The sequence below is a fragment of the Procambarus clarkii genome, chromosome 41 (genome assembly GCF_040958095.1).
Source record: "Procambarus clarkii isolate CNS0578487 chromosome 41, FALCON_Pclarkii_2.0, whole genome shotgun sequence".
NCBI classification, from domain to species: domain Eukaryota; kingdom Metazoa; phylum Arthropoda; class Malacostraca; order Decapoda; family Cambaridae; genus Procambarus; species Procambarus clarkii.
The window spans coordinates 20491368-20511855 of record NC_091190.1 but is presented as its reverse complement, the minus strand read 5'-3'; the positions used below and the strand labels follow the sequence as shown (position 1 = coordinate 20511855).

Below are 20488 nucleotides of genomic sequence, written 5' to 3'. Positions count from 1 at the left end.
ATTTTAGCATCGTCCGCAAACATTGAGAGAAATGAATCGATACCCTCCGGGAGATCATTTACATATATCAGAAACAAGATAGGACCGAGTACAGAGCCCTGTGGGACTCCACTGGTGACTTCACGCCAATCGGAGGTCTCACCCCTCACCGTAACTCTCTGCTTCCTATTGCTTAGATACTCCCTTATCCACTGGAGCACCTTACCAGCTACACCTGCCTGTCTCTCCAGCTTATGTACCAGCCTCTTATGCGGTACTGTGTCAAAGGCTTTCCGACAATCCAAGAAAATGCAGTCCGCCCAGCCCTCTCTTTCTTGCTTAATCTGTGTCACCTGATCGTAGAATTCTATCAAGCCTGTAAGGCAAGATTTACCCTCCCTGAATCCATGTTGGCGATTTGTCAGGAAGTCCCTTCTCTCCAGATGTGTTACCAGGTTTTTTCTCACGATCTTCTCCATCACCTTGCATGGTATACAAGTCAAGGACACTGGCCTGTAGTTCAGTGCCTCTTGTCTGTCGCCCTTTTTGTATATTGGGACCACATTCGCCGTCTTCCATATTTCTGGTAGGTCTCCCGTCTCTAGTGACTTACTATACACTATGGAGAGTGGCAAGCAAAGTGCCTCTGCACACTCTTTCAGTACCCATGGTGAGATCCCATCTGGACCAACAGCCTTTCTAACATCCAGATCCAGCAGGTGTCTCTTGACCTCCTCTCTCGTAATTTCGAACTCCTCCAAGGCCGCCTGGTTTACCTCCCTTTCTCCTAGCACAGTGACCTCACCCTGTTCTATTGTGAAGACCTCCTGGAACCTCTTGTTGAGTTCCTCACACACCTCTCTGTCATTCTCTGTATACCTGTCCTCGCCTGTTCTAAGTTTCAATACCTGTTCTTTCACTGTTGTTTTCCTTCTGATGTGACTGTGGAGTAGCTTTGGTTCAGTCTTGGCTTTGTTTGCTATATCATTTTCAAAATTTTTCTCTGCTTCTCTTCTCACCCTGACGTACTCATTCCTGGTTCTCTGGTATCTCTCTCTGCTTTCTGGTGTTCTGTTATTCCGGAAGTTCCTCCATGCCTTTTTGTTCAGTTTCTTCGCTTCGATACATGCCCTATTATACCATGGATTCTTCTGTTGCTTCTCGGATTTTTCCCTTTGGGCCGGGATGAATCTGTTTACTGCCTCCTGACACTTTTGGGTAACATAGTCCATCATACCCTGTACAGACTTGTCTCTGAGGTTTGTGTCCCAAGGTATTTCACTTAGGAAACTTCTCACCTGTTCATAATTCCCCTTTCGGTATGCCAGCCTTTTGATTCCTAGTTCTTTTTTGGGGGAGATAAGTCCTAGCTCTACCAAGTACTCAAAGTTCAATACACTGTGGTCACTCATTCCCAAGGGCGCTTCCATCTTAACTTTCCGTATATCCCATTCATTTAGGGTAAGTATCAAATCAAGCATTGCTGGTTCATCTTCTCCTCTCATTCTTGTTGGTTCTTTGGTGTGCTGGCTTAGAAAGTTTCTTGTTGCCACGTCCAGCAGCTTAGCTCTCCATGTTTCTGGTCCTCCATGCGGGTCTCTGTTCTTCCAATCTATCTTCCCATGGTTGAAGTCTCTCATAATTAGTAGTCCATATCCATTCCTGCTAGCAACAGAAGCTGCTCTTTCTATTATGTTAATGGTGGCCATGTTGTTTCTATCATATTCCTGTTTAGGTCTTCTGTCATTTGGTGGTGGATTATATATGACCACGACTATAATTTTTTCCCTCCATTTGTTACAGTACCTGCTATGTAGTCACTGAAACCTTCACAGCCCTGAATATCCATCTCCTCAAAATCCCAGCCTTTTCTTACCAGCAGAGCTACACCACCCCCACCTCTTCCTTCCCTCTCTTTCCTCATAACATAATAGTCCTGTGGGAACACTGCATTTGTTATCGTTTTCGTGATCTTTGTTTCTGTGAGGGCTATTATGTCTGGGTTTTCCTCTAGTACCAGTTCTCCAAGCTCATTTGCTTTATGACACACACACACACATTTAAGTGTGTGTGTGTGTGTGTGTGTGTGTGTGTGTGTATACATACATATATATATATATATATATATATATATATATATATATATATATATATATATACATATATATATATATATATATATATATATATTATATATATATATATATTATATATATATATATATATATATATATATATATATATATATATATATATATATATATATATATATATATATATATATATATATATATAAAGGTCGACGTGGGGAGGTTAGGGGTGAGGGGGAGGAGGTGCCAAATATCAAGTTCTCAACCACGTCTACCCTCTCCAACCCCCACGTCTCTTTCCCTCTCCTCTGTCTCCCCTCTCTCCTCACCTCCCCTCACCCTTACCCCCATCACCTCCCAAGCCAACACTAACCTCGCTGGCCTTGTGATCCTCGAGAATGTCTTCCTCACAGGCCCAGGAGCAAGAGAAGGAGTGGGGTCAGCATCTCCCTCGTTAGGAATATTACTAGCGGAAGTAACCGCAGCCACACTGGAGCAGTAACAACGGTAGCAGTTGTAGCAGCAAGAGAAGCAGTTGTAGTTGCGACAGTAGCAGTTGTAGCAGCAGCAGTAACAGTTGTAGCAGCAACAGTAGCAGCAGCAATAGCAGTTGTAGTAGCAACATGACCAGTTTTAGTAGCAGTAGAAGCAGTTGAAGTTGCAAGAGCAGTTGAAGCAGTTTTAGTAGCAGTAGAAGCAGTTGTAGTTGCAACAGTAGCAGTTGTAGCAGCAACAGAAGCAGTTGTAGCAGCAGCAGTAGCAGTTGTAGTAGTAACAGAAGTAATTGCAGCAGCCAAAATAGCAGTTGTAGCAGCAACAGAAGCAGTTTTAGTAGCAGTAGAAGCAGTTGTAGTTGCAACAGTACCAGTTGTAGCAGCAACAGAAGCATTTGTAGTTGTAACAGAAGCAATTGTAGCAGCAAAAATAGCAGTTGTAGCAGCAACAGAAACATTTGTAGTAGTAATAGAAGCAATTGTAGCAGTAACAGAATCATTTGTAGTAGTAACAGCAGTTGTAGCAACAACAGTAGCAGATGTCGAATCAACAACTGTAGCAGATGTTGAAGCAACAACAGTAGCAGATGTTGAAGCAACAACAGTAGCAGATGTTGCAGCAGCAACAGTAGATGTTGCAGCAACAACAGTAGATGTTGAAGCAACAACAGTAGCAGATGTTGAACTTAAACTTAAAAAAGGGCCTCGCGGCACAGTTGGCTTTGTTCGTGACTCACAAGCGGAGATTCTGGGTGCACTTTCCGAGCGGGACAGAAATGGTTGGACACGTTTCCTTTCACCTAATGCATCTAGCAGTAAATAGGTACCAGAGTTAGGTAACTGTTGTGGCTTGCATCTTGGGGAGAGTAAGTAGTTCGCTCTATAAAAATAACCTCAATACAAACCTAAAGAATATATATTAGAGGCTTCCTGTCCCCGACAAGACGAATTAATTGTCATCTTGACTAAAACAAACAATGAAATCATAATAGCGTAATATTTATAAGATAAAACTATTAGTGACCCAAGACCTCCGCAGATTAGATCCCACCGCCCTACACCGAAGATTTTGCCATCTGAACTAAAATTCATGATTATCTCTTTTATTGATAACCATGCGATTATCTCTTTATTGATAACCATGCAATTATCTCTTTATTTATAGATATATATATAACAACCCATATAACAACGTTGTAGAAAAACGGAAAAATTATAGAAATGTTGTAAGTAAATGTTTACAGAACAGAAATGATATTTATACAAATGATACTTTAATTAATTAATAAAAAAGAACTTAAACAAATAGATAACATATGCAACAGAACACGAACGCCCTCTTCTAACACCAGGAACTAGATAGGTAGACAGAGAAAGCAAGAGGGGAAGAAACTGCACCAGGTACATTGGCCCACACAAAGCAGCTCCTATTTATATCCATCTAAATTCATTCATGTATATATATGTCTAACCTACGCTTGAAACAGTATCGGAAGATATAAATAGCCGCTAGAATTTGATAATGTTTACGGAAGATTTGTCATTAAACTCCCTCACACACCTGGTCGACACCTTTACACACCTGGTCGACTTCCTTCACACACGTGTTCCATACCCCTCACTCACCTGCTCGACTCCCCTCACACACTATATACATTCTCTACTATGTCTTCCTTCTTTCTTCTGGCACCTTTTTCAACTCCTAATCAGTCTTTATTTTCTCCCTATCACCACCTTCCCTTCTCCCTCCCTCCCTCCTTTCCCTTCCCTCTCTTTCACCACCCTCCATTCCTCCCTCTCACCACCTTCCTTCTCCTTCCATCTCTTCCTGGCCTTTACCTTTCATTTATAAGCCTTGCCGATCCTCTTCCAAATCCGCCCACACACTCACTTGACATCTATATATCTCTGTGGGCGGAGGTGAGGTTGTGGGCGTGGCCGAGGACTTGGGTGTGGGGTTGGACGTGAACGAGAACATGGGTGTGGGAGTGGGATAGGTCATGGGCGTGAGTATTTTGGGTGTGTGTGGAGTACACGTGTGTCTTGTGTTTACCACCAGTTGTGTAGTCATGTGTCCAGAGGAGGAGGGGGGAGGGTAAACATTGTGTAGCCACATCTTCAGGGTTTAGAGGGAATGTTGGCTCGTTAATATAGCTATCAAAACACCTGTTTATGAATGAAAAAATAAAACACTTTACACACGACTAACAATTGATGACGTTCGAACTTTTCTAGGCCATTCATTCGCCCTCTTCCTGTGGTTAATCGCCCCTCTGTAAGTGCTTCACCCACCTACCGGAAATACAAATAATTGCTAACCTAATCAAACCCAGACCTAACTATACCGTACACAAAATTATATTATACTTTAATATTAGTTTATCCCGACAAAACTGCAAGTTTTGCTTCCGCAGAACGAGAAAATTAGCTATTTTTGTTATGGGTGATGCGTGGACGAATATAGTCTACTAGAAGACTAAAAAATTATATCTTTCATCTACAAGAAGACTTAACACGATTATATATATGTTTACAAGAAGACTTAAAAATTATATTCTAGCAGATCCTAGAGGATGCAACCCCCACAATACTTGCCTAATTCTCGGGTACCTATTTGAACAGAATCATTACGTGAAAGGACATGTGCCCAACTAGTTTCTGTCCTTCTCGGAAACCGTACACGGGATCCCCGATTGTGAGTCGAGAACGAAGCCAACTGGACTACGAGACCTTTTCTATTGATTTCCCACTCCGTAAATAAATGCAACTGTTTTGCCTAACCAGAAACGTACGAACCCAAGCGACCCACTAAACTAAATTTAACGCATAAAAAAATTATAAATATTAAAAACACATTGGTCGTTTCAGTAAAAAAAAAATTGCGACGTATTAGGCAAAAGGTTGTAAAAACACCCATTAAACTCCAGACGCCTCTGTATGAATGTAACGCAGCCGGTAACTAATACAAACAATTGCACAAAACTGCTTATTTGTCCACTCACACACAATACACCTCACGCACGCTTATGTAAGGAGGAATACAAACTGTATACACAGCTAAAACACGACCGGATATACATCCTAGATGTGCTGAGCAAGAGCTGTGTATATTATGAAGAGCGACCTGGTATGGGTCATCATATTTTTTTATATTTGTTCGTCAATATTGGTTGAGTCAGGTAGCTACTGCAGCTCCCTTGTACTTCCGCAGGTGTTTCTGGCGTGTTGTGTCTTGGGGTTATATGGTGGGTGACAGCGGTGACAGCGGTGACAGCGGCGCGGTACAGTAATACAGCCACTTTGTAACAACAACGATATCAGAGTTGATATCAACGTCATGCTGGGGATGGTGGCAGCAGGAACAACAGTGATGCCAGACGTAACAGCGCCGGTGACAGCAGTAACAGCACCGGTGACTCCAGTAACAGCGCCGGTGACAGCAGTAACAACAACCACGTTACAACAAGTAGTACTAATGGTAGCAACTCTCACACAATTTCAAACAGTATCTATAACAAGAGGTCTTGGTTGCAATTGTAATGTCAGCAACAGCAACGGACGCTGCAGCAGCAGCTGCAGAAACAGTAACAGTCGCAGCAGCTCCAGCAGCTGCAGAAACAGTAACAGCAACAGTCGCAGCAGCTCCAGCAGCTGCAGAAACAGTAACAGCAACAGTCGCAGCAGCTCCAGCAGCTGCAGAAACAGTAACAGCAACAGTCGCAGCAGCTCCAGCAGCTGCAGAAACAGTAACAGCAACAGTCGCAGCAGCTAGGGCAGTAATGTAAACAAATTTCTTTCACTTCCTAGAGCCATTAGACTCTAGACGTAAGAGCCTGCATCATCTACCCGACCAAGTAGGCCTCCTGTCACGCGTCTCCATGCAGGATCCACTCATTGTAAAACATAGTTATACAATATTTAAACCCCATTATGGCGTCAAACCCGCTGTTGTAATGGGATAAGGAACTAAATACAATATAAGAATAGGGGTCTTCGCGAACATTTGTAACTCGTGAAGATAGACGGGGTCTTCGCGAACATTAGTATCCCGTGAAGATAGACAGGGTCTTCGCGAACACAGCGCCCCGTGAAGGTAGGAGAGAGGTTGTCGTCTTAACAGCTGTCTCCTCTCTGTCACTCTTTTCGCTCCTGTCTTCTCCTGCCGTCCTTACTCTTGCCTCTAGTGAAGGCAGCGGGATATACAGAAATCTTTAAATATTTCCTCTGAATGACTGTGAGGTGTGTGTGTGTGTGTGTGTGTGTGTGTGTGTGTGTGTGTATGTTTACTAGTTGTTTACTAGTTGTGTTTTGCGGGGGTTGAGCTTTGCTCTTTCGGCCCGCATCTCAACTGTCAATCAACTGTTTACTAACTACTTTTTTTTTTTTTTTTTTTTCCACACCACACACACACCCCAGGAAGCAGCCCGTGACAGCTGACTAACTACCAGGTACCTATTTACTGCTAGGTAACAGGGGCACTTAGGGTGAAAGAAACTTTTGCCCATTTGTTTCTGCCTCGTGCGGGAATCGAACCCGCGCCACAGAATTACGAGTCCTGCGCGCTATCCACCAGGCTACGAGGCACCTTCTACGATGGCCTCCAGGTCCTACCAGGCTACGATGTGTGTGTGTGTGTGTGTGTGTGTGTGTGTGTGTGTGTGTGTGTGTGTGTGTGTGTGTGTGTGTGTGTGTGTGTGTGTGTGTGTGTGTGTGTGTGCGTGCGTGTGTGTACACAGTTGAGAGGCAGGACCAAAGAGCCAGAGCTCAACCCCCGCAAGCACAACTAGGAGAGTACACACAAGCGGAGGAGAACCCTGTATTTTAACCCCGCGTGTCTCAACCAGTGTATCAATTTTTTTCAATTTCTTTCTTTATTATGTATGCACCCCATACCCATCCCGTGGGCGGTGGTGTAAAGGGTTACAGAGGCACATAATCGGTTCAGGAACTGAACCCTCTAGTTCGTTTAGCTAAGCAAATAACAATTTTGACGCTACTTACAAAATTATTAATGTTATATATACATGTATACATTCTCATACATGTACATATATATATTCGTATACATATATACATACACATACATATAGGCAAGAGATACTGATAAATTGGCAAATTCTATTCATATATAAATATATTTTGAGTCGTTGTTGTAAGGAATATTTCTCATTTAGCCAATAACAAGAGCAATGACATAAATGGTCTCCTTTTAGTTGACAATGAAATCCGTGTATTTATCTAACGAACAACCCAGAATTATTTCAAGGGTTCAAAGGTTGACAACCGCTGGTTTAACTAGTTAGAAACGGTAACCAGGAACGAGTACCTCAGAGCGAGAAGAGAAGCGGAGAGACAATTTCACAACGACATTCAAATATAACAAAGATTCAACCAAAGTTACTTAACAGACACATCAGGAGGAAAACAATACAAAAAAAAATAAGTGATGAAACTGAGGGCAAAGAGGAACATTCTCACAACGAACTACAAGGGAAAGTGTGTGGAACTCAATAATAGATTCCAGGTCTTCACATCAAAGGGAAATTGTCTGACCTATCGGCACTGGATGACTTTGAGATTACCACAAATGAGGACAGGAGGCATCTACTGGAATTATACGACAACGGTTGTGTTTAGTATCTCACCATTGATACTAAAAGAATGTATGGAAGCTCTGTGCTTACTCCTTTCTATAATAAGTTACTAGAAATAGGAGACCTACCAGAAAGTTGGAAGGTAGCCACGGTAGTCTTAATATACAGTATATGAAGGGAAGCAATGTTCCTAATCTGCATTCCGTGCAAGGTGGTTAAGATCATGAGAGAAAGACTAGAAGCACATCTGGAGAGAATGGTGACAAAATAGAAAAGTCTGAGAAGCATGGGGAGGCTGTATATTTTTGGACTGCCAGAAAGCCTTTGACACAGTACCTTACAAGATATCTTACAAGGTACTGGTGCACAAGTTGCAGATACCGGCAGGTGTGACAGGGAAGGTACTCCAATGGAAAAGGGCTTGTGGACTTTTTTTTTACACATTCCTCGTCTTCATTTGCTCTTACACCGGTCAATTAAGGGTTAAGCGGCATAACCCAAGCAAGAGCCGTAACACAGACCACGCAAATATAATTAGGTGAGTAGGGAAGGGCATTATCAGCGAAAAGTTCCAAGCCATTAACACTATATAGCACTAGGAAGGTCAGGATAACGATTTGGGATTGGACGGGGGGAAAGGAATAGAGGCCAACCACTTGGACGGTCCGGGATTGAACGCTGACCTTCATGAAGCAAGACCGTCGCTCTTCCGTCCAGCCCAAGTGATTGGGCGGTGAGTAGTTAGTTCACTACTCACCTAGTAGTGAACACGGGAGACATCTCCCGTCACGCAGGGTGCAGTCGCACCTCCACAGATCTCCAGTATCATCTATTGATACTGGTGATGGCTCAAAAGGGCCACCACTTACTGGCTATTCATGCCCGTGCCACCTTTTGGGTGGTTTAATCTTCATCAATCTTTCTAGTAGTGAACTACAAGGTGAGTACTCATTGATAACAGGGCAATCACAGATATAGTGTTGGAGAGTATGTCCTCTGAAGTAGGACTGAAAACATGTTTTTTCACCCAGGTTATAAAACCATGGAACCGCCTACCCGCTGAAGCCGTAAATGATAAAATCCAGCTAGAAAATATCATTAGGACAATTGGCGGGACTTAACAAGCCTCCGGCTTTTTGTCCTCGTCGAGGCCACTAAATAGTTAGTGGCTCCTTGGGTAAATTTAGGTAAATATATACATAAATAAATACCATCGCTTCTCAAATCTTGGGAGCGACAAGGAAAGCTATACACTATCTCTTAGAATTACGTAGGTTAACTACAATGTCGGTGCTGACTGTACTAGTTGAAAAAAACATAGTTTTACTTCGAAATATACTAATTTTATAAGAAAAATCGACGTAAATAAGTGGCAAGAGCATCACGGATAAGCTCCGAAATGCCAGCGTCGTGATTGGCTATAGCTGTAAGATGAAAAATGTTACCTTCTCTTTGATTGGTCAAACTAAAAGCCCTAGTGACATCTAGCGAAACCTAAGTGAACTACTTAAAAATCTTCGTAAGTATACTTTTCTGAATCGCCTTTTGGTGCGTTCTTAGCCGGTACTTAGGAACCATCGTAGTACACATACTTACGAAGAAATATATGGAGTTTCGTGAATCTAAGTCCAGGAGGCCTGGTCGAGGACCGGGCCGCGGGGACGTTGAGCCCCGAAATCATCGCGAGGTAACCGCAGGATGAGTATGAGGTGCACAATAAACTAGCCGCCTCTGGTGGCAACAATCAACAAAATCCCACATCAAATGAGGCCTTCACAATCCACGCCTCCTCCTACACTGTAGGCCTACCGACCCAGGCTTTCCCCCCTACCAGTTGTCTATCTTTAAAAGCCAAAAGTATTACTAAAAGCCCCCTACTTCTTCCCTCCCTCCTCCACCAGCCAGCCCCCTGGCCCCCTCCAAACCCCGTTTCTTTTTCCTTTCAGATTAACCCCTTCATCATATACGACCCATCGAGGCCTATTACACTCCTTTCCACCCTTCCTCCTAGGCCTCCACTCGTCCCCTCCCCACCACCATGCCCCACACCCCCGCTCCATAAATTCTCCATCTGCGTAACCCAACGCCACCGGTTTCCTGGTCTGTCGCTTACGAACCCATGAAAGAGATGCCCGACCATAAAACTAAATGACGCCTCTGTAATCACTCAGCGGTTTTATGCCTTTTAGCTATGGCGAGGGCGAGGCTGAAGAGCTGATGGGTGATCACTTTATTTTTGTATCAAGGGAGTGTGATATGGGCCTAAGCATAGCAAAGGCCTGATGGGGATGTGCAAGATTTTGAATGCGCTATAGTATGTGACCTCACGACAGAGTAAAGGTGTTTTATGTACTCTCAAGGTTGGTGGTGAAGGGGATGGCGTCAACATGACCTCTTAACGTTCACCGCCTGAAACTTTGCTACTTGTTATTGTGCTTTATTTTTGCAGACTACGTACCTTTCTAACCCCTCCCCTAACCCCCCTCATTCTCATACATCTCTCTTTTATCCTTGTACACATGGTAACCAAAAATATAATACTGTCAAGATGAATCAAATCAGAAAATGTTTTCAGAATGCTCCAGGTGGAGCTGGACAAACTAGAGAGACGGTCTGGTACAAGACGATCCAACTTTAAACCACGAAAATACAAGGTGGTAGTATACGGGACAGGGGTGAGGAAGCCACGTGGACAGTATACGCTCATGACGAGGCAAATGATTTAGATAATAAAATAGTTATAGATATACCCCTATATAATTCTATATATCTATATAGAATTATATAAATTCTATATTCTATCCTATTCTATAAATTCTATATAAAAGTTCTATAACTATATATAGTTATAGAAATAAACAGTTATAGATATAGGGAGCCGGTCGGCCGAGCGGACAGCACGCTGGACACGTGATCCTGTGGTCCCGGGTTCGATCCCGGGCGCCGGCGAGAAACAATGGGCAGAGTTTCTTTCACCCTATGCCCCTGTTACCTAGCAGCAAAATAGGTACCTGGGAGTTAGTCAGCTGTCACGGGCTGCTTCCTGGGGAGTGGAGGCCTGGTCGAGGACCGGGCCGCGGGGACACTAAAGTCCCGAAATCCTCTCAAGATAACCTCAAGATAAGATAACCCCAAGCCTATCACCGGGGCTACACGTACACAGGATAACATCAGTGGTGTAAGCAAATCTGGCAAACATTAGTATAGCCATAGTGCACCTAGACTAGGAAGTTTTCATAACATTGTATACTATTTATGTTTGACCAGGGCTACCATATGTAGCCACAGTGTGAACTCCCTATCCCACTCCCCCACAATCCCCAGTAAAGCCGAATTATGGAAAGTTTAAAGGTTTGCCGAAGACTGGTTCCTGAACTGATCTACGAGAGGTCTGAAAGAACTCGCCACACTACAAAGGTTAAAGAGAAGACATGATTATAACATATACGAATCATAGAGGAATTAACAAAGTGGAGAGAACAGAAATATTTGGCATGAAAAGGGGGAAGGACAAGAAAATATGGGTGGAAACTCGAAACTAAGATGAGCCACAGAGATGTAAGAAAGCACTTCTTCACTGTAAGAGTAGTGAACAGGTGGAGAGAGTTCAGAGAGCGAGCAGTTAAAACAAATTCCATCCATAGCTCCATGAGTGGGGTATGAAAAGAAGAGAGCAGTTTTACCACAACTGGACACCGGTGACTGAAATCGTCGGGCACAGGAGCTAAAGCTCACCCTGCTGGCGCACATAGGTGAAGAGATACACGAAACAAGAGTAAACCGGGGTACCAGAGGTGCCAGGAATAACTACACCAAAGTGTGAAGATAGCAGAAAGAAACTGAAATAACTTAGGAAGTAAAGACCTAGCAATGGCTTCTTCACTCCCATATCAGAAAAACACAACAGAAACGGAACAGGTGGTGACATTTACTATACTAAAGGGCTCATTTACGGAGAACGACAAACCGACGGAGAATGGGTTTGGAGGTTCATTCATAGAAAAAAAAGGCATAAGTTCAGATTCGTTCACAAAGAATGACATACAGGGGTTTAAATGCTTCATTCAGTAATTGACAGACGGGTTCGGAAGTTCATTCGTAAAGAATGAAATTGACAGAGTTCAGTTTCATTCATAGAGAAACTTGAAAAGGAGATTCCATGATTTCACTAATCTTCACAACAAAATACAATAAAATACCTGCATGATGAGAAATGTCATTTAGAGAATAAGTCACAATAACGTGACCTATCCAGATCCTAGGTGAACAGAGGCATCAGGTGAAATAAAAAGTTCCCAAAACTTCTGTCCTTCCGCGGGAATCGAATCCGGGACCTTTCAGTTATGACCGACTGCTAGCTTACCTCGTTATTTAATCTGTGACTCAAACAACCTTTTAAGGACCACTTGTTTGTCTAAGTAGGGTCTAAAATCTTGGAAAAAATATGTACCCATTAACGTTGTTTAACAGATCTCTCACACTGTCCATGAAGGACTGAAGAAAATGTATATATGCTGGTTAGCATTGTAAATGTGTGGCCACGTCTGTGGTAGAAAATAATAATAATAATAAAAGTCATCGCTACTCTTTAACCACACCTAATCTAACCTTACAAAATAAATCCAACCCACCGTAATTGAACCTAAGTTGTTGTTGTTATAGATTCAGCTACTCGGAACAAGATCCAAGTAGCACGGGCTATGGTGAGCCCGTAGTGGACTTACCTGGCACAGGAGCAGTACTGTGTCGTGAGCGGTGCATAGAACCTAAGATATAAAATGTGTTTTATATAAGGTGTGCACGAGGTGTGTAACGTGACTATGACGTCATAAAGTTCACAGCGGTAGAGGCCTCGGACCCCTGCTGGAAGGGGGGGGGGGGGTTGTTCCCCTCGCCAAGTAAACATAATCTGGGAAAACGTTTGTGAGAGTGAGGGGAAAACCAACACCGGGCAGAGCGCGTCAGGAATAAGACAATAAACAAGCTGTCTCTGGCGGCAACAATCAACCAACCTCTGGCAGCAACAATCAATTAACCTCTGGTGGCAACAATCTATCAATCTCTGGCGGCAACAATCAGTCAACCTCTGGTGGCAACAATCAGCTATCCTCTGGCGGCAACAATCAACCTCTGACGGCAACAATCTATCAATCTCTGGCGGCAACAATCAACCAACCTCTGGCGGCAACAATCGGTCAACCTCTGGCGGCAACAATCAGTCAACCTCTGGCGGCAACAATCAGTCAATCTCTGGCGGCAACAATCAGTCAACCTATGGCGGCAACAATCAGTCAACCTCTGGCGGCAACAATCAGTCAATCTCTGGCGGCAACAATCAGTCAACCTCTGGCGACAACAATCAGTCAAACTCTGCCGGCAACAATCAGTCAACCTCTGGCGGCAACAATCAGTCAACCTCTGGCGGCAACAGTCAACCTCTGGTGGCAACAATCAGTCAACCTTTGGTGGCAACAATCAATCAACCTCTGGCGGCAACAATCAATCAACCTCTGGCGGCAACAATCAACCTCTGACGGCAACAATCTATCAACCTCTGGCGGCAACAATCAATCAACCTCTGGCGGCAACAATCAGTCAACCTCTGGCGGCAACAATCAGTCAACCTCTGGCGGCAACAATCAATCAACCTCTGGCGGCAACAATCAGTCAACCTCTGGCGGCAACAATCAACCTCTGGCGGCAACAATCAGTCAACCTCTGGCGGCAACAATCAGTCAACCTCTGGCGGCAACAATCAATCAACCTCTGGCGGCAACAATCAGTCAACCTCTGGCGGCAACAATCAATCAACCTCTGGCGGCAACAATCAGTCAACCTCTGGTGGCAACAATCAGTCAACCTCTGGCGGCAACAATCAATCAACCTCTGGCGGCAACAATCAGTCAACCTCTGGCGGCAACAATCAGTCAACCTCTGGCGGCAACAATCAATCAACCTCTGGCGGCAACAATCAGTCAACCTCTGGCGGCAACAATCAATCAACCTCTGGCGGCAACAATCTGTCAACCTCTGGCGGCAACAATCAGTCAACCTCTGGCGGCAACAATCAATCAACCTCTGGCGGCAACAATCTGTCAACCTCTGGCGGCAACAATCAGTCAACCTCTGGCGGCAACAATCAGTCAACCTCTGGCGGCAACAATCAGTCAACCTCTGGCGGCAACAATCTGTCAACTTCTGGCGGCAACAATTAATCAAAGAATAATTCAAAGGTGTTGGTGACGGCCGGGGGGGGGGGGGGAAATATATTAGTATAGCGATAGCATGTTGATGAATTTGGTTTGACATTTAATTTCATAATTACCAAAATCTTTATCAACATAACTCGCGTTACAATATTGCTTTCGAATAAATATGACGACAAAAACTACAATTCAAAATACCACTCCTCTAACCTTATTCGTCGCATTCTTTACGGAATCAACCAACCCGTTACAAATGCGAGGTTTCAGTACAGATGAAAGTGTCGGGATTCTGACGTTTTCTATGCACCAGCCTCGGTAGGTTAGGTGGGTTGAATGATAATGGAAAATATTATCATTCCATAATTTTGTTTAAATATAGTCAAATATGCAGTGGCTTAACCAAAAAGATTCAAAATCTTGGTTACCCACCTACAATACTGGAGCCGATAATCATATGGCTCATGAAACGTAAATATTGCGGTCTTTTTAATTTTCATAAACCACCACTATTTTTACACCATGGTAGATTTCGTAAAAAAAAAGAACATTTAAGTGCATTCAGTAAGAGGACAGGTTGGTAAGACACTGCAATAGGCTAACCAATTCTTTACTCAGAAAGAGATACAAATTAGACAGGATTTATTATAGTAAAGAGACTTCATTATGTTGATTTGTTATAATTTATTTGTTCCATTTCGAGATCATGTTAAAGAAGAGAGACCATGCAAACCATGTCTGCATTTTATAGGATTTCTCCATTGTTTGTATTTGTGTTTGCTTGAACACTGCTACGGCATACAGTGTTTCTATGTATGATTTATTAGAAATTTGTGAATTCTTATGATTGAATTATGTTAATTCGAGTTCTTTGCGTTGCTTAGAAAATATTTAGTTCTAATTATAATTCTTTATTTAGGTTAAAGTACATATATGTATATATATGTATATATATATATATATATATATATATATATATATATATATATATATATATATATATATATATATATATATATATAAAATGAGTAACAAGCAGAACTTTGGATTTCTTGCTTGAGCTAGTATATACTATGCTTGTTTATAGTAAAGTTTATACAAAATATATTCCACCTTGCTCCTCTACAAAGAGTTTCAAATTTCTAGTCTAATTCCATTCAATTATATATAGCAGTGATGGTGCTGTCTCCAGTGCCTGCCTGTTCTAACAATGAACATTTTCGTGTGTCTAACAGAATGCACTCTAGTATATCGTCTAGCATGCGCTCTCGCATATAATAATTAATAATTCATTGTGTCGTGGACAGGCAGCCAGGTTATAGATACATTTTAAACTTATATCGAGGCCCCCCATCCCAGGGTCAAATTATTGACCCTCCCCAGGATGCAACCCCACCACAAGCTGACCAACTCCTGGGTTCCTATTTACTGCTTGGTGGACATGGGCATTAGGTGACAGGAAACGCGTCCAACTATTTCTATCCCGCCCGGGATACGAACCCGGAATTCTCGATTATGAGTCGAGGACGAATCCGACTGTACTACCGGGCCCCTGAAAGTATTATATTTATAATTCTCTCAGCAGTATGCACTCTGGTGCAGCTTCCAGTAGGTGCTTGTATTTTCCTAATTATAATCATCTAATTGTGCTTGCAAGGGGTTGACCTTCGGCTTTGGTCCCGCCTGTCAACTGTCAAATCAACTGGATTCATAATATACAGGTTCCTGAGCCTAGCGTGTTAAACTTTCTCTGTCATTTACAAACAACTAAGAGTTAATTAATTGTTGTGGGTTCTATCATGGGAAAGTCTAGTCGTTGGCCTAGGACGCCCACAAAAAGCCTAACAGGCTTTACGTCCCGGTCAATAAGAAACTAAGCCTTAGCGTTGTTAAATAAATTAGTTAACCATTGTCTACATTTCGTTTTCTATTTACATGTTATGTTTAGTTTTCTATAAATTTTGCGGAGCACAAACCATATTGAACATTTAAATAAAATGTTAATTTTTGAAAATGAACATTATGAAATTGAATATTATGAAATTGTGAAATTGAACAGTACTGAGCATTAATATCCAGTGTAGACAGTAACAATAACGGGGCTGGACATTGGACATCCAACCCACACATCTAAGAACATATAGTAACCGAGGACATTTCGGACCTTATTTGAACCATTACATTCTTACCTTTCACCTTAAATACTGACTTTCTCTATCACTCGATCTTCCCACAACTTGATAAATGGGTCCAGGATAGACCGAAATGTGTCGCTTCCTTTTAATTTCTGAGGTGCGAGTTGGGTATATAATTCCTGTCCATTCCTGGCTTAACATTTTGAGCAGGGTCTACAACCTGAGAAAAGTTTGACATGTCGACGTCATCGCTAATCTTTTTTTTTTCAAGTGAAGGGAACTATCAGGAGAAGCGCCAAGCCATTACCACTATATAGCACTGGGAAGGGATAATTTTAAGCTGCATCTCTTATGAACCCATCCCTGCCCTTGTGTGGCAGTGCACAGTCTAGGGGGAGGGGGGTGCCTGATAGCTAAGTGGATAGCGCACTGGACTCGTAATCCTAGGGTCCGGGTTCGATCCCCGATGATGGCAGAAACAAAATGGACAGAGCCCCTGTCCATTTTGGCATCACCCTGATGCCAAAATGGGCATGGGGCATCACCCTGATGCCCCCCGTTACCTAGCAGTAAATAGGTACCTGGGAGTTAGACAGCTGTTACGGGCTGTTTCCTGGGCGTGTGTGTGTGCGGGGAAAAAAAATAGTTGTTAGTAACAGTTGAGAGGCGGACTGAAAGAGCAGAATTCAACCCCCGCGAGCATATCTAGGCGAATACAATAGAAAGTTGTTTTTACATATTCGTACATTAAAACATTGACTGTAACCATGATATAGATGTGCCTGAGCCTACAGTTTAGACTTATTGTCTTGTGTATGATCCTCTGTGTTGTGTGACAGTGAATACCATCATTATCCTCACTTTAATAAAACTTACTTGAAATCCTCAGATTAGGAAAAATTGTAATTAAATTTTATCAATAAAGATAATAATAATGAGAAGGTATAAGGCTTTGGGATGGGACGGGGGCGAAGGAATGGTACCCAACCACTTGGACGGTCGGGAATTGAACGCCGATCTGCATGAAGCGAGACTGTCGCTCTACCGTCCAGCCCAAGTGATTGGGTACTCATTTTTTTTCAAACAAATCTAACATAAATGATTGTGGATAATAACATTTCATTGACCTGGACGCTGGGAGCCTTGCACGACCGCTCACGTAGGCAGTTGCCAGAAGCTGTAACTACTGGTGGTGGCTCAGTGGGTAGAGCGACTGGCTCTCACCTCACCTAGTTTAACCCAATCCAATCCAGCCTAACCTAACCGAATAAAAACAAAGATAACATTTAGTTATATGTATCTAGTGCTCATAAGATGTGACGTCATAAGATTTTCAATACTTTTGGTGTACATTTTTTCTTTAAAATATAAAAAAATTACTTTGATCGGAAACTTTTAACACTGAAGTTGGTTGGTTATCTCTCCCCCTCCCTCCCAATATATCCGCCTGCTGCACGAAGTTGTTTTATGCTACAATCTGTATGTAATTTGTCTGGTCTTAATAACAGAACTGAATGACGGCCAGTGCCAGGACAGTAATGGCGGCGCCCCGCTGGGCAATGTACAACCCGTACAACCCAAAAAATAGTTCTTACCTTGTGTTTGGAGTTCATCTCTCTTCTCCGGTAGCTCCAACGGGTGAACTGGACGACTGGTGAGGTCTGTACGCGCGGGTGAAGGGGACGGCCATGATTTCCAGTAGTAATCGTTTTAATAAGGCACTGATCTCTTCGCGGGTTATGGAGTCACCTGGGCAGGGGCGGCGCCCGGGCTCCACCAATCACACCGCGCCGCATCAACCTCAATTCTCCCGCCACCAGCTTAAAACAAGCTCCCGCCACATTATATGTTTTAGGAGTCATTATCAATCTTCTTAATTTTCTATGAAGCTTTGTAAAAATACATATATATTCACATAAAATTTACCAACGTGCTATCGCCACACAGCAATCAACAAGTAAAACATTTTACCCATTCGTCATGAATACAGTACACAATGAAAACTCAGGAATGACAGTTTTCTCCCTGCCATTCCTGACGCCCTCTGCCGGATGTTAGTTTTGTTTCCCTCTCACAAACGTTTTCCCAGAGTGTGTTTATTTGGTGAGGGGGACAAACAGGCTGCCTATAGATCACGTGCCACTCAAGTTCAGTGTAACTTTACTGAGACAATAAATTACATCTCGAAAAGATAGAGTAGCTTAGGCTATTTCTACCCTCCTCCATTTCAGGTCTCTCAAGGGGCTCAAAAATCTGTCATATTTTACATTTCACATTCCACGTGCCACTCGAGGAGATGAACATAGTGGGAGATGAACATAGTGGGAGATGAATGTGGAGGGAGATGAACGTGGATGGAGATGAACGAGGAGGGAGATGAACGTGAAAGAAGATGGACGAGGAGGGAGATGAACATGGAGGGAGATGACGAGATTGGTTTAGACATACATAACCAAGCATAGAAACCTCGCTTTCAAGAAGAGATAACTACCTCAAAAATATCAGCACAGAACGACAAAGATCATCCCAGAATTTAACATTACATTGTCATTAGTTACATTTGACATTACATTACATGACATTTCACTACATTGACATTATTTGGCATTAAACAGGTTGTGAGGACTCAACCTCACAATATCAGTGAGACGCTATACCTCACAACCTCAGCCTGTATATCAGCCTTACTCCCGGGTACCTATTTACTGCTAGAGGGAACAGCGGCATCAGGTGAAAGGAAACATGCTCAACTGTTTCTCTCCTGCCTAAGAACCGAACCCGTATCCCTCGCTTGTGAGTCGAAGATGTAGACTACTGTACTATATGACCCAAATGTTTTTTTTTTTTTTAAAGCTGATAAGCAAAGGTTTCTGAGCAGTAATGACAATAGAGTTATCAGACGGACAATGTTAAATTGCCTAATCTGAAAGTGAAAAGGTTCAGTGAGTCATAATTAACAGATATCTTAAGACAAAAAATCATTGTTGAAATGTTCGAAATAAATTAAATTGGTTACTTGTGCTCATATCAGAATCGTTAGTAATAAGAAATCATCTAATTTATTTCGTCCTTGTTAAGTCCCTCTAGATTATGCAGTTGCTTTGGTCACTATACTACAGGATGATACTTTTATTTAAATAATATAACAAAAACAAACAAAATTGTTAATATATATTTTTTTTAATTTATAATTGTTTTCATTAATTTTTTTTAACTAGATAATATAAGATATAAAAATATAATATATTTATTGCAAAAATACATATAAAGAACAAACAAATAACTACATAACAATAACCTCAAATCAACAAAGTATTGGACTATGTTGCAAGTTAAACCCCTCTTCGAATCCCTCTGAAGATGATTCGTGATTCGAATTCGTGCCCAAGATGCAGCAGGCATTTTCCCCTCTCATACTATAGGATGAAGGTAAATTCACTTGAAAGTGTACAGAAAAGAATGACAAAGTTCATCCCTAGACTGAAAACCTCTCTTACAAAGAGCGAATAAAAAAGTTTATTTACACATTCTAAAATTGCAAAGAATAAGGTGTGACACAATGGAAGTATACACACACAACTGCAGTATACGGGCACAATTGAGGTATACAGGGACAGTTGATGTATACAGGCACAGCTGAAGTATACAGACACAACTGAAGTATACATTCACAATTGATGTATACAGACACAGCTGAAATATACAGACACAATCGAAGTATACAGACATAATTGAAGTATACAGACACAATTGAAGTATACAAGCACAATTAAAGTATAGACACAACTGAAGTATACAGGCACAATTAAAGTATACAGACACAATTGAAGTATACAAATGAATAAAATATAAGTCTGTATACTTATTTGTATATGATTTATAAGTCTGTATACTTATAAATCGTCAAATAATCAACACAAATATAACACGAAATAATGGATTCAAATTGAATAAGTCTTTATTCCACAAAAGACCAGGGTAAATACAGGATTA

General features: G+C 42.1%; 2 protein-coding genes across 2 annotated transcripts; one reads left to right on the top strand and one right to left on the bottom strand.

Annotated features, from left to right (window-relative positions):
• Window positions 1-2476: 2476 nt before the first annotated feature.
• LOC138373158 (antifreeze protein Maxi-like) lies at window positions 2477-4807 on the bottom strand. Its single transcript, XM_069339179.1, has 2 exons — window positions 4773-4807; window positions 2477-3419 (listed from the first exon to the last, which is right to left on the bottom strand). Exons 1-2 carry the CDS (start codon window positions 4805-4807, stop codon window positions 2477-2479), a joined length of 978 nt encoding a protein of 325 aa, XP_069195280.1.
• Window positions 4808-6102: 1295 nt separating this feature from the next.
• LOC138373157 (fap1 adhesin-like) lies at window positions 6103-14400 on the top strand. The gene is made up of 2 exons (XM_069339178.1): window positions 6103-6344; window positions 13179-14400. The coding sequence occupies exons 1-2, from the start codon at window positions 6103-6105 to the stop codon at window positions 14398-14400; spliced, it is 1464 nt and encodes a 487-aa protein (XP_069195279.1).
• The last annotated feature ends 6088 nt before the right edge of the window (window positions 14401-20488 follow it).